This window comes from Xenopus laevis, chromosome 3S (genome assembly GCF_017654675.1).
Source record: "Xenopus laevis strain J_2021 chromosome 3S, Xenopus_laevis_v10.1, whole genome shotgun sequence".
NCBI lineage: Eukaryota > Metazoa > Chordata > Amphibia > Anura > Pipidae > Xenopus > Xenopus laevis.
In genome coordinates, this window is record NC_054376.1 from 5,504,235 (window position 1) to 5,519,376 (window position 15,142).

At 41.7% G+C, this 15,142-nt stretch overlaps 1 protein-coding gene across 13 annotated transcripts in view; it reads right to left on the bottom strand.

The window, feature by feature from the left end:
* The window catches only part of cacna1c.S (calcium channel, voltage-dependent, L type, alpha 1C subunit S homeolog), a 233,288-nt gene that overhangs the window by 143,714 nt on the left and 74,432 nt on the right, over positions 1-15,142 (bottom strand). For all 13 annotated transcript variants that reach the window (XM_041587921.1, XM_041587922.1, XM_041587927.1 and 10 more), the window contains exons 2-3: positions 7,864-8,179; positions 4,201-4,306 (exon numbers count right to left, since the gene is read on the bottom strand). In XM_041587921.1, coding sequence (XP_041443855.1) covers positions 4,201-4,306; positions 7,864-8,179 — 422 coding nt within the window. The remainder of the gene's footprint in view (positions 1-4,200; positions 4,307-7,863; positions 8,180-15,142) is intronic.

Genomic DNA, 15,142 nt, shown 5'->3' on the forward strand with positions numbered 1-15,142 from the left:
AAAGTCATTATTTCCCGTGTGGGAACCTTTTGTAAATAAACAGTAACAATACTGGTACAGGTATGGGACCTGTTAATCAGAATCCACGAGACCTGAGGTTTTCCAGATAAGGGATCTTTCTTTCATTTGGATCACCATCCCTAAAAGTCAAGTAAACATTAAAAAAACCTAATAGGCTGTTTTTTCCAGCAATAAAGATTAATTATATCTTAGTTTAAATCTATTATAATGACCTGTTCTATTATTAAAAAGAAAAGGGAATAGTTTTTAAAAATTTGGATTATTTGGTTAAAATAGAATCAATGGGAAATGGCCTTTCTGCAATTAGGAGCTTTTTGGATAACAGGTTTACGGATAACGGATCACATACCTGTATAGTGGATAAATCAACAGCAACATTTAAAATAAAGCATATAGTGAATGGAAAACCCAAAGTTGCACACAGACTGGAGGTTAATGTATTGTCAGTGTCTACAGAGGAGAGGGAGCTAGGAAATTCCAGATGGCTAAAAAGGCAAGTCATACCCTAAAGAAGAAATATTAGCAGTAGAAATAGGGAGGCTGAACTGCTACTTTATAGGTCACTGGTGAGACCTCATCTTTAATACCGAGTATTGGATGTTCCAGTCTATAGAATGTGATTCATGAAACACAAACTGCCCAAAAACGATTCATGGTCTTATCAACAAAGTCACCAAGACAAATCGCAAATCCGCAAGTTCATAACTGCAGTTAGGACATCATATAGCGAACTCCATCCAAATTACCAAAATAAAATCATTAAAAAAAAATAGCCAATCAATCAAAATCAGATTGTATCACTGTTAGGGATGCACGGAATCCGCTATTTTGGGATTCAGCTGTATCCCAAATCTTTTATGGATTTGGCCTATCCTGAAAAGAACAAAGAAAACATTGCAATGTCCTTGCTCATGTTATGAAAAGTCACTTATTAAGGATTTGGATTTAGTTTGGTCAGGCAGAATATAAATCCTGCTTAAAGGAACAGTAACACCAAAGAATTAAAGTGTCAGAAACTTTACTATGGTTTATAGAACCAAGCTGCTGAGTAGCTGTGGGGGCAGCCATTCAAAGCTGAAAAAGGAGAAAAGGCACATAATACACAGCAGATAACAGATAAGCTCTGTAGAATACAATGGGATTCATCAAAACTTATCTGTTATCTACTGTGTATCATGTGCTTGAATGGCTGTCCCCATGGCTACACAGCAGCTTGTTTATATAAACTATAGTAGTACTTATCTGTTATCTACTGTGTATCCTGTGCTTGAATGGCTGCCCCCATGGCTACACAGCAGCTTGTTTATATAAACTATAGTAGTACTTATGTGTTATCTACTGTGTATCCTGTGCTTGAATGGCTGCCCCCATGGCTACACAGCAGCTTGTTTATATAAACTATAGTAGTACTTATCTGTTATCTACTGTGTATCCTGTGCTTAAATGGCTGCCCCCATGGCTACACAGCAGCTTGTTTATATAAACTATAGTAGTACTTTTCTGTTATCTACTGTGTATCCTGTGTTTGAATGGCTGCCCCCATGGCTACACAGCAGCTTGTTTATAGAAACTATAGTAGTACTTATCTGTTATCTACTGTGTATCCTGTGCTTCAATGTCTGGCCCCATGGCTACACAGCAGCTAGTTTATATAAACTATATTAGTACTTATCTGTTATCTACTGTGTATCCTGTGCATGAATGGCTGCCCCCATGGCTACACAGCAGCTTGTTTATATAAACTATAATAGTACTTATCTGTTATCTACTGTGTATCCTGTGCATGAATGGCTGCCCCCATGGCTACACAGCAGCTTGTTTATATAAACTATAGTAGTACTTATCTGTTATCTACTGTGTATCCTGTGCTTGAATGGCTGCCCCCATGGCTACACAGCAGCTTGTTTATATAAACTATAGTAGTCTTTCTTTTCCAGTTTTACCAGTGCAGGGTGATACTACATTATCTATTTATTCTATAAAAACATATCATTTTTTGATATTACTTTTCCTTTTAAAAAAAAAGGCAGAATCCTGGATTTATTGCATCGCTAACCACTGTGTAGACTTTATTCTAAACACCGAATCAATGGAATCACCAGTACAACCATTTCACCCCAACGTCCTCAGGGTAAAGTGGAAATGAACATTTAAAAGTTTATCTTTCATTTAGACATTCCCGTAAACAGCCATTACAATATGAGACAGGGTGAAAATTCATTCCAGTGAAAACACATTACTTAAAGGTCACCTATTACATAAAAATGGCTTCCCCCACTGGAGGTGCCGAGGGTTGACGCGTCCTTCAGTCCTGGGGCGCCTGCTCATTTTGCGCATTCGCGTGCCCAAACATGGCGACTCTCTCAATTGGTTAACCCTTACCTCTGGTGCAAGAAAGCATTTTGATGTCATAGGTGCCCTTTCACTACAGAAATGATAGGAGAGAGCCAAAGAAAAGAGAAATGAGGCAGCAGGTCTTGTATGAAAATAAAGCATACAGGATCTTGAATGGAAGATCCTGTATGTCTCTATTTAGATATAACCATGCTAGCTGGAGTAGGGGGGTTTGCTAAATTAATAGGGATGCACCCAGTGTCGGACTGGCCCACCGGGATACCTGGAAAAGTCCGCTGGGCCAAGGTGTCAGTGGGCCCTTATGCTGCTAGACATGTGGCCTATTTAATGGCTATTTCCTATTTGTATAAGAACAAAGTGGCTAAATAGATGGAAAAATAGATTATCATATGTAAAGAAAAGAGACTAGGAGAATAGATGTTGCGTGAGGAGAGGAATAATAATAGTACTAAGAGTGGGCCCCTGGTCTAAGACTAATTGGTGGGCCCCTATCAAACATTTTTGGGCGGGCCCCTGGTGTCCCAGTCCGACACTGGATGCACCGAATCCAGGATTCGGTTCTGGATTTGGCCAGGATTCGACCTTTTTAAGCAGGATTCAGATTCAGCCGAATCCTTCTGCCCGGCCGTACTGAATCTGAATTTGCATATGCAAATTAGGGGCAAGGAGGGAAATCGCGTGACTTTTTGTAACAAAACAAGAAAGTAAAAAATGTTCCACCCCTAATTTGCATATGCCGGGGGTTCGGCTGAATCCAAAATAGTGGATTCGGTGCATCCCTATAAATTAATATATTTTAATAGAAGATGTTTGTATGATGAAGGTAGCAGTGGTGTAACTAGATATTACTGGGCCCCACAGCAAATTATTTTTCAGTCCCCCCAAAATGTTTAGAGGTGGATTTGTTTTAACAATATTTATTGAAACTGTATATGAATTAGGGACTCATGGGGCCCCTATATCTCAACAGCTGTTTAAAGGGGAACTATCACAAAAATGAAAAATTTATATACCGAAATAGGAAACTTTCTAAATATAATCAATTCAAAATTCTGATTAATTTCTGAAATAATCAAGTTTATGTTTACTATCCCTCTCTCGCCATCTGGTTCTCTTCATTCTCTCTTCATGCAGCAGTTGGGTGTCAGATATTCATGGACAATTAGATCCAATATATCTTATAGGGGGTCTCCTTTTGGCTAGAAGATGTATTAGAGCTCACTCTATTAAAATCACCAGACATCATGTCTCTCTACATGCAGGATCTGTGCAAAAGGCAGTTATTTTGTTTGTACTGGAATCAGTTATTTGAGTGAGCTCTACTAGGAAAGGAGCTCTCCCTATAAAATATATTGGATCTAACTGATGACTATCTGACATCCAACTGCTGCATGAAGACAGAATTAAGAGATGCTGAGAGAGGAATAGTGAATATAAACTTGATTATTTCAGAAACAATGCAGAATATTTAATTGATTATATTTACAAAGCTTATTATTCCAGTATGCTGAAGCTTATATTCAATTTTCATTTTTTCGATAGTTTCCCTTTAAAAAAAGTCTCATTCAAAAATTATAAACATGCCACATAGCAATGAACAGCAAAACCAATAACCCATGACCACTGTTCATTAACCAGCACATTAACCAATCGCAAACAACCTTTATAAACAATTTCATCCAATTGGAACGCTTAAAAAAATCACCACACTCTACACGTGAAATCCAATACAGAGAGAGAACAGCAAATTTAACAGGAAAATGCTCCATAAAATGCTTCTTTACATTGGTTCAAAGTCACAAAATAGAAACAATAACCACTCACCAGATTGGAGTTCGTAGCGTTGGAATCATCCTCTGGGAAAGGGATGTAGACAGCTAAGGCCACACAGTTGGCAAAGATAGTCAGTAAAATAATAATTTCAAATGGTCTGGGGGAGTCATTAAGGAAAACGAGAAGAGACAATTATTGCAAATACTCTGTAGTCACATGATATAAAAAGTTTTATCCACCAGCGATGCACAATATGTTGGCGCTCTAAAAATACATGTTAATAATAATGTTAATAATAATAATAATATCTCCAACCAGTTATGATCCTGGGACTGCTGTCGCCCTGATGCCGCCCCCTTCTCCCACTCCGTGTTTAAAACATCGGTTCCAGATCGGGGCCACATGGCTAGTGCAATGAGTGCAATATTGCTCTCTGCACTAGTGGAGCTGAATTTCCAGGTTATAACCGGAAAATTTAGCTCTTAAAGGAGAACTAAATCCTAAAAATTAACGTGGCTAAAAACTTTATATTTTATATACTAAACTTACTGCACGAGGCTAAAGTTTTAGCTTGTCAATAGCAGCAATGATCCAGGACTTCAAACTTGTCACAGGGGGTCACCATCTTGGAAAGTGTCTGTGACACTCACATGCTCAGTGGGCTCTGATTGGCTGTTGAGAAGCTAAGCTTAGGGCTCGTCACTAATTATCCAGCAGAAAATGAGCTTCCCTGGCTGTAATATAAGCTGATGCTACAGGTTTGCTGATTATTACATTCTGATGCTAATTGCACTGGTTTCTGTGCTGCCATGTAGTAATTATGTGTATTAATTACTAATCAGCCTTATATTGTGACATTTCTATTCTATGTGTACTGTATATTGTGAGTGGCTCCCTAAGCTCAGTAAGTGACAGCAGCACAGAGCATGTGCAGTGAATCAGCAGAAAAGAAGATGGGGAGCTACTGTGGCATCTTTGGAGACACAGATCTTTACTGCTAAAGGGCTGTGGTTGCCTTGGGCTGGTAGAGAAGCACAAAACAGATTGCCAGTCCGGGCCTGTTCCCACTTACTTTGTATGGGCCACATGATAAACTGGATAGAGATCGATATGAGAACTTAAACCAACAGATCTTTAATCTAGTAATAAGTGACCTATGAAATAATCTTCTCACGTTGACCATCAGTAAATATTGCCCTATTACATCTTTCACATAGAGCCACCATTTTGTCATGTTCAGCGTGCCCCGCCTCACTAGTCATGTGACAGGAAATAACGCAGGTTCCACAGGAAGAAGTGTGAGAGGAAAAGGCACAGCTCTGTCCATTCATTGGTCGGTGTAGCCTAGCATGTTTGTGCGTGAACACAGAGCCTCAGTGGGGCGTTAGTTCTTTAAAAAGGGTTTTAATATGAGATGATCCAATGGCTCAATAATCCAAAGAGCAAACACCTCCAATACAACTATAGGGAGATTTCCCTCAGTAACCATAAGCAAACCTGTGCTGGCATTCTCCTAACTGGTTGCTATGGGATACAGGACTGAAGCAAACGTTTGCCATGTTACTACAGACCAGAATGAACCTAGGCCCCTAGAAGGAAACACAGGAAAGAAGCTAAAGAATATATATATCCTCTGGTATTCTCCCACTCACTCAGTAGTTAAAGCAGAGCAGTTGCACCCTGACAAGGAACATCTGCACTGAGCCGGCTGTGGATGCTCACTCCTAAATCTCCCGCACTGTCAGGACGGTGTCAGACAGGCGTGTGCCAGAATAAACACAAAAACCTTGCAAAGTTCTCCCCTCTTTGTGCTTCTAGATTGGAATCTTCCCTCCCTCCTTCTGAGAGTTCATGGCCTGCGCTCACTACACATATTAACTCTACACTGGCAAAGATATGAGCAATTAAATACAGAGCCTTTAGGAAAGAACAGCCAGGCATTTTTTTAAAGGAGAACTAAAGCCTAACTGAAGAAGTAGCTAGAAATGTTTGTGCTTCTGTACCTGCCCAAGGCAACCACTTCCCCTTTAGCAGTAAAGATCTGTGTCTCCAAAGATGCCCCAGTAGCTCCCCATCTTCTTTTCTGCTGATTCACTGCACATGCTCTGTGCTGCTGTCACTTACTGAGCTTAGGGAGCCACTCACAATATACAATACACATAGAATAGAAATGTCACAATATAAGGCTGATTAGTAATTAATACACATAATTACTACATGGCAGCACAGAAACCAGTGCAATTAGCATCAGAATTTAATAATCAGCAAACCTGTAGCATCAGCTTATATTACAGCCAGGGAAGCTCATTTTCTGCTGGATAATTAGTGACGAGCCCTAAGCTTAGCTTCTCAACAGCCAATCAGAGCCCACTGAGCATGTGAGTGTCACAGACACTTTCCAAGATGGTGACCCCCTGTGACAAGTTTGAAGTCCTGGATCATTGCTGCTATTGACAAGCTGACACTTTAGCCTCGTGCAATAAATTCACTATATAAAATATGACATTTTTAGCCACATTCATTTTTAGGGTTTAGTTCTCCTTTAACAAGACTAGGGGCCAAATTCACTAAGGGTCGAATTTTTGCCTGTTAAGGCTTCACCAGACTCCGCGCCACTTCCCCAGGTGCAAATTCACTACCACTATGCTAATTCACTAAAATGCGAAGTGTTAATTCGTCAGCACAAGCATTTCATAACATACTTTCGCTAACGTTCGTTTCTGCCTAGTGAAACTTCGTTAGTACACTTTAATTTAAATAGGGCGGGTACATATAGGTCTTTATTAGAGATGTTGGTGCAAATACTTGAAGTGGCCACTTAGTATAACAAATGTCCAAGGAATAATAATAATAAAGACAAAAGGGATCCTCTAATGCCATAGACATCAGCCCACTCTAAAACAAATGTGACATGCCCCTCAAATTGGTAAAAAAGACTGTGACTGACATATGATTGAGGAGGATGGAGCTTCATCTTATCAGTTCGCCAGGTCTAAGGTGGTGAAGAAAACTCTGGAGAAAGAGGTAACGTTCTGTAAAATTTGCACTTTAGAGAATCGACCGCCTGAGCGATAATAAGTCTGGCGATATGGCGAAAAACGACACTAGCGATGGGTTCTTTCACTAGCGAATTGTCCTCCCCGTCTGTTAGTAAATTGGCAATGTGCCCACTTCGCCCTTTAGTAAATTTGCCCCTAGATCCTTGTTACTATGACAATGAAATAACATTATATTTAGGTATGCACCAAATCCAGGATTCGGTTTGGGATTCGCCCAGGATTCGGCCTTTTTCAGCAGGATTCGGATTCGGCTGAATGCTTCTGCCCGAGCCAAACCAAATCCGAACCCTTATTTGAATCTGCAAAATATTGGATTCGGTGCATCCCTAATTTCTATGACATGTATTGCAATGCTTGTAGCTCAACTCTTTCCTTATGTTTAATGTTTACAAAATTGAATTAGATGTTGTAACCAAGCCAAGTGGAATAAAACAAACGAGAATTCAGAATTTTTTTTTAGACTTGTTTATATGGAAAAAAGTGGAAGAATCTTTTGGTGTTTCTTGATTTAGAAACCACTTTCCTGCTCTTTAATTGGCAACAGGGCACCGGGTGGCATTGGAGTGCCTATATGTACTTGATATTACTGATTTTATTGTATTTTCATCACCCAATAATTTAATTATACAAGACCCCCCAAAAGCATGAAGGATACTTCCACTCTACGATACTGATGCAGGCTCGGCGGATGGGGTTTTTCAGGGTCAAACAGAGCAACGCCCGGGGAGGCCTCGTGGCTGAGGTGGTCCCTTGCTTTTTCTGCTTGCTGTACTGCTGCCTCTTTCTCTGTGTGGAGCTGACTGTGGATATGGTGGCGTTAGCTGTGCTGCCCATAAGCTTGGCCTGGCGTGCTGCATCTATGGCGGCCTGCCAGGACAGAGCAGCACCTGGAGAGGCGATATGCTCCATTGCCAGGCCGGGGGTAGAGTTCATGGTGCCAAGTGCCGGCAGTGGGTTTGTGTAGTTGGAACCTAAAAAGGAAAAAAAACACTTGTTACATAAATTGCATACAGGGGCTTATAACAGCTCCAGAGGGAAAAGGCTATATAGTAAAGGGGAAGTTCATCTTTACAAAACATTATTATTATTATTATTATTATTATGTGTTTTTCTATCAGTTTCCTATTGACTTTAACTGGTGCCTAAAAAAACAACTGGCAGCCGTGGCTTATCATGTACCCAAGTCCTTATTATGATATAGTATATCTATGATATATAGCAGTTGTTTACCTTGCATGCTTTTCACCTTTTCTTTTAAAGGAGATATAAACCTCAATAGCTCTGATGATATAGTTCTGGTAGGCAGGATTTTTTACTGGAGAATCCCATACCTCCCAACTGTCCTGTTTTTCGCAGGACAGTCCCGATTTTGACAGCTCAACCTGCAGTCCCTGGATTGTTACTAAAATGTCCCAACTTTCTCTTTGATCTCTAGCACTGAACAGCCAGAAAAAGATACAAAGTTTCTAATTTAAGATGGCCATTGATCTAAAGATTTTTAAAAGAACTTTTCGTTATCATGAGACCACGATTATCTTGATTGATTTGTCAACTAAAAAGACCATTTCCATTGCCACGAAAACTTAGGGTAGCTGCCTGCTTGAATCCTCCTGCATCTGTTTGATTGTGCTGCATATTTTGGAGACCTGGGAGCCAAACTGCCAATGACACATCCATATTCATCTCTGATGCTCATGCCCATAAGCCCAGTGATTCCCATACACTATAAAAGGAAGCAGCTGCTACTGATACTGGGTATTGTAACAACTGTAGTGATCAAAAGTAGGGATGCACCGAATCCAGGATTCGGTTCGGAATTCGGCCAGGATTCGGCCTTTTTCAGCAGGATTCGGATTCGGCCGAATCCTTCTACCCCTTCTAATCCTTTGCATATGCAAATTAGGGGCAGGGAGGGAAATTGCGTGACTTTTTGTCAGAAATCAAGGAAGTAAAAAATGTTTTTCCCTTCCCTCCCCTAATTTGCATATGCAAATTAGGGTTCTGATTCGGTTCGGTATTAAGCCGAATCTTTCATGAAGGATTCGGGGTTCGGCCGAATCCAAAAAGGTGGATTCGGTGCATCCCTAATCAAAAGCTGCACGTGCCATCTTCTACCCATATCCTACGAATGCGACCGTTCCAAATTTCCCAGACAAACAAATGCGTACATGCATTAAAGAGCTGTCTCACTGATTCCTGATTTCTGTTCAACCCTCCGCATTATGTTCAAGTGTTGTTGTGTGTCGGAGATGATGAAACAACGGCACTAATTATGGATGGGACGTTTAAGCCTGTTTACAGAGCTGAAGAGTTGGGCCTAACAATAGAAAAAGAGAGGGCGTAATGTAAGGTTAACAGTGTCACCCCAGAGATGAAACGTGCTGAGCTTAGTGTTTATAATCGCATCAATAACACACACTGTGTATAACAGGTGCACTCAACTCTTTGTACTCAGCAGTGCATGATCCACATTATATAGTGGTATATAGCATATAAAATATTGCACACATTATACATGGGGAGCTGCCATCAGTAATCATGGGGTCTCATACTACTAAGTTAGCAGGGCCCTACCTAGGGAGCCCCAATTATTAGCCCACTAGTCCAGAGGTGTTCCTTAAAGAACCCACCCTAGTCTGGACTCAAGCCTTCTCGCATTTCAGGTGCATGCAAATTCCCCTGCAATATGCTTTATCGTGGCTCCTGTCAGACTCAAAGTGGTGCAGGCCCAGGTGCAGCTCTGGTAGCTACGACCAGGGCAGCCATCAGGGGGGGACAGGGGGGAGAGTTGTAGGGGGCCCGAGGGTAAGGGGGGCCCCGGCCACGCCACACTTACTTCATTAGCCGGGCCCCCCATCTTTCTGAGAGATGCTGACTTCGGGAAGGGGCCCAGGCCACCAATTTTTTTTCTCATGAGGGGTCCTAGCCACCAATATTTTTTAATGGGGGGGCCTGGCCACAAATGTTTTTTCATGGGGGGCCCTAACCACCAATATCTTTTTATTTTTTATTAACATGTGGAAACCCTAGCCACCAATATTTTTTTTGTTTTTTTTTACTGTGGGGTGGGGAGGGCGGACCTGTAGGTGGGGCTTGCGGTGGGCGCAGCCCAGGGGGCCCAGGAAATTTTGTCGTACGGGGCACTGCGATTTCTGATGGCGGTCCTGGCTACAACACTGCACTGGTGACATAGGCCCCCATTGTGGTGGGTCCTGCCAGAGTTAAATGAGGGCCCCAATCAGGCCTGGATTGGGATTCAAAATAGGCCCTGGCATTCCAAGTACAAAGAAGCCCAAACAGCCCCCTACCAGCCCACTTTATGGTAACTTTCTATGGAATCATACAGCAGCTCCTCTGGCATTTGCCAGAACCCACAGATTGCCAGTCCGGGCCTGGCCCCAATGAAAAAAATGGCCCTTGAATGCAAAGCAACACCCTGGATTCACCCAGCCACTCACCAAATATGCTGAAAATCTACAAATAACCCAACCAAATCTATTCACTCTCCACCAAGCTTCACCTCTAACACATGAATTGTTGGGTTTTTTTTTTTTGGCTTAGGGCCCTCCTCTGCCATGGGGCCTCTAATTACATTGTACCCCTCTGACCCTGGCTGCATTCATTTATATACACAGGTCTGCCCTGTCTGCACCCGCTTCAGTTCATATCAAGGATTGAAGTTGGGTGCAGGTATATAAGAAGGCTGGGTCCAGTTTGGATAGTGGATCAAGTACAAGATAATAAAGTAGCAGGTCAGATCTGATTGGGGGTCCAGGTTTACCTGATTAGACCAATGCAGGTCTCTAGTTTGCACTACAACTCCCAGCATATATGGAATTTTAGCATGACGGAACTGGAGTTATAGTTCATCAGCCTTTGGGTGGATCTACTATGCTATGAAAGGTTTGGATATTTTCAATGAAAGCCAATATATGATTGGTTGCTGTGGGATAGCTGCACTTATTAGATCAACTAGCCTGTAAATTTGGGAATGATACACGTTGCTATACAGACACCTCTCCCATAATGAAATAAAGCAGAGCATAGTCAGAATATACACGAATTTAGTGCTATTTCACCATCTTATAATAACACAAGTTATCACTGTAGTCATCAGTGTTTGGGTCGATGCAGGTGTCTCCCTAGGACACCAGACCAGCGGTATCTATGGAAATAATCAGCTGTATCTTGTGTATGTTCTCTTACAATTGATCTTCGGTTTATTAACTGCTTGGGCTTTGGTGTTTTTCATTACAGCTTTGTTTCTCATTTGTTAGATGATAGGACCATGGGTTTGGATACTGATGTTGTGAGATTTTTGTTGGGATGCCTCCTAAGCAACATCACAGTCCCAGGCCTCTTGGGAACCTACAAAATCAGCCTCCTTCATCTGGTCTGTGTGCACAACTCCCAATCCCCCAGTGGCTTAACTAGATATTACTGGGCCCCATAGCAGATTATTTTTCAGGCCCCCAGGTTGACCAGTTGTACCAGTATTTATTGAAATTGTATATGAATTAGGACCTCATGGGGCCCTTATACCTCCTGGGCCCCCCTGCAGACGCAGGGTCTGCTTCCTCTATAGTTACGCCCCTGCAATCCCCCCATGTGCACACTTGTCCCGCTACCATCAGCAGTAGATTTTAATTGAGTCTTGGACTGGTGCCCCCAACTGTCACCTCCAATACCCAATGACTGACCACCTTGGACAGGGGTGTCCTCCCCAATTCCGCTGACAGATTTAGCCAAGTTCATCCATGTATCCTAGGTACATGTTCCTATAGAAAATATAGCATCCCAATTGCCAGTGCCTACTGGGCCTTCTTTTTAACCTGGAATATAAAGGTCACATACCTCCCAACATTTTGGAAGTAAAAAGAGGGACAAAAAAAATTTTTCCGCACGTAGCGCAGCAATTTTTTTGACCACACCCCTTTCTGTGGCCACACCCCCTAATTACCATGTTTGTTTTACAAATTTTGGCAGGTTATGAAAGTTTGAAAATATTTCTCCTTATCTAAACTGTGTTTTTGTGTCTCAAAATTGTTACAAAGTATCTTATTTGCACCTGTTAGCTGTTCTGGGCTCTCTGCCAAAAGCCAATTAAGTGAGAAACTTTGTTTCTTTTTCTGGCTGTTCAGTGCAGAGAAAAGAGGGACTTTCCAGTACAAATGAGGGACTGCGGGTTGAGCTGTCAAAAGAGGGACTGTCCCTCCGAAAAAGGGACAGTTGGGAGGTATGAGGTCACAGGCTAAGAGGGGGGCCCCTGAGGGCAGCCCTGTTTTCCATACACATTATCCCAGAATTATATCCACTTCCTCTAACGCCATCTTTTACTTACTATACTCAACATCTAAGACAAGATCATCATGGGAATGGATCAGGATGGACAGGCAGTAGTACTTTCAGGGGCCATCACAAAGAATGGGGTCCAAACCACTGCAAAGGGTCAGGGTTTGGGAGGATCAGGGTGGAATTAGGTGAGTTGGAGGCATTGGGGCTAGACAGGGCCCCAAAATGTCTGCATTCAAGCCTTGCCTAAGTTAGTACTTACCAGTAGGTCTGACTTATGCCCAGTTGTGCAGACTGGTTCCTAGCACTGTCCACATGGGAATGTCACCTCTGAAATTTACATGAATGGGGCAAAATTCCAATCGCATATAAAAAAAATAAAATCTACCCTACAATTTACTAGGGATGCACTGAATCCACTATTTTGGATTCGTCCGAACCTCCGAATCCTTTGCAATAGATTTGGCCGAATACCGAACCAAATCCTGATTTGCATATGCACATTAGGGATGGGAAGGGGAAAACATTTCTACTTCCTTCTTTTGTGACAAAAAGTCACGTGATTTCCCTTCCCGTCCCTAATTTGTATATGCAAATTAGGATTCGGTTCAGCCAGAAAGGTTTTGGCCGAATTCTGCTGAAAAAAGGCCGAATCCTGGCCAAATCCTGAACTGAATTCTGGATTCGGTGCATCCCTAGTATTAACCCTCTGTCAGCAGCAGCTGTGGCCATTCTGGAACCCCATATGAATTCACACGAATGGTGTTTTGCAGTGTTATAACTTGTTGCAAGAAATTTAATTTCTGCGTCATTGGCAGAAAAGGGGTCAATGTCCAAATTGTTGCTGTCAAGGTGGATCTGTCTTCAAAATCAAAATGCTGCTTACTAAAGCAAAGGGCAACAGCACACAACCCAAAAACTGGACAGTTATGGGACCTGTTATCCAGACCTGGTATCTTTCAGATAATGGATCTTTCCGTAACTTTTCCACATACCTTAAGTCTACTAGAAAATATTTGCTCCCAATATGGATTAATTAGATCTTAGTTGGGATCAAGTACAAGCTACTGTTTAATTAATACAGAGAAAAGGGTAATCATTTTTAAAAATTTGGATTATTTGGATAAAATGGAGTCTATGGGAGATGGCCATTCCATGGAGCTTTCTGGATAACAGATTTCCGGATAACGGAAACTGTGCCATGTTTCCATTTTAATTGAGTGATAGTGGATGGCATATGTGAGCACATCATAAATCAGCCCCACTGAAACTCAGGGTCAGGCCAGAGGTTCCCCAGGTGCGAGTTTATTTGTACTGAGCTAATCTTTACCTTTGCTCCCCGTACTGTGTGTGTAATATACAGGCAAGCTGTTTAACTGCTGAATGTCGTAAGGTTCAGAGTAATGAGAGTGATTATATCTTGATGTGATTCCCATTATAAAGAACAGATCTGAGTAGTATAATCACTTAATTTCCTCCATACTGTGTAATAGATATCAGCGTGTTACCTCCCAGCACTGCCATTGTACAGTGGTACCTACTGTAGGTGTTACCTGCTTTACTGCACCTGCTGATTCTAATTGATTGGCTACAGACAGATTTCTTATGTTTTCTGCTGCAATGTTGAATTAGCATTATAATCAGTACACGGGAGTGATTCCATTACTAAGCACTAAAGCATGCAAACCCACAGTATGTAATGTAATGGCAATTGTTTCTTCTGCATATAGTGTAACACACGTATGGTTTAATGTAGGCTCTCCTATAACTGATAAGGTCATGACCATATAAAGGCACAAGGCTGCAGGCTGAGTTATACAGGGAACTCTGAGTATCACTCATGTATTATAAGGGATAATGTACCCCCTACTGTAAATGATAAGGATATTAGAAGTCACTGAGGGGTTGTTCTGTGACCATATAAAGACACAAGGCTGCAGGCTGAGTTATACAGGGAACGCTGAGTATCACTCATGTATTATAAGGGATAATGTACCCCCTACTGTAAATGATAAGGATATATCAGAAGTCACTGAGGGGTTGTTCTGTGACCATATAAAGGCACAAGGCTGCAGGCTGAGTTATACAGGGAACGCTGAGTATCACTCATGTATTATAAGGGATAATGTACCCCCTACTGTAAATGATAAGGATATTAGAAGTCACTGAGGGGTTGTTCTGTGACCATATAAAGACACAAGGCTGCAGGCTGAGTTATACAGGGAACGCTGAGTATCACTCATGTATTATAAGGGATAATGTACCCCCTACTGTAAATGATAAGGATATATCAGAAGTCACTGAGGGGTTGTTCTGTGACCATATAAAGGCACAAGGCTGCAGGCTGAGTTATACAGGGAACGCTGAGTATCACTCATGTATTATAAGGGATAATGTACCCCCTACTGTAAATGATAAGGATATGAGGAACTGAGGAACACTGAATATAAAAAGGCACATATGGAGTGATCAAAGTCTAATAAGAACCACGGAGTGTACATCTGGCTTATATTCAAACCAAAGTACCCATGCAGTTGGTGGGATGTGGGGCTCCTGCTCACATCTCACATTAAAGTCTAAATATATATCCCTGTGTTGTGGTTACTGGTTCACATTCAGTAAAGTATGCAAAGTACGTGAGT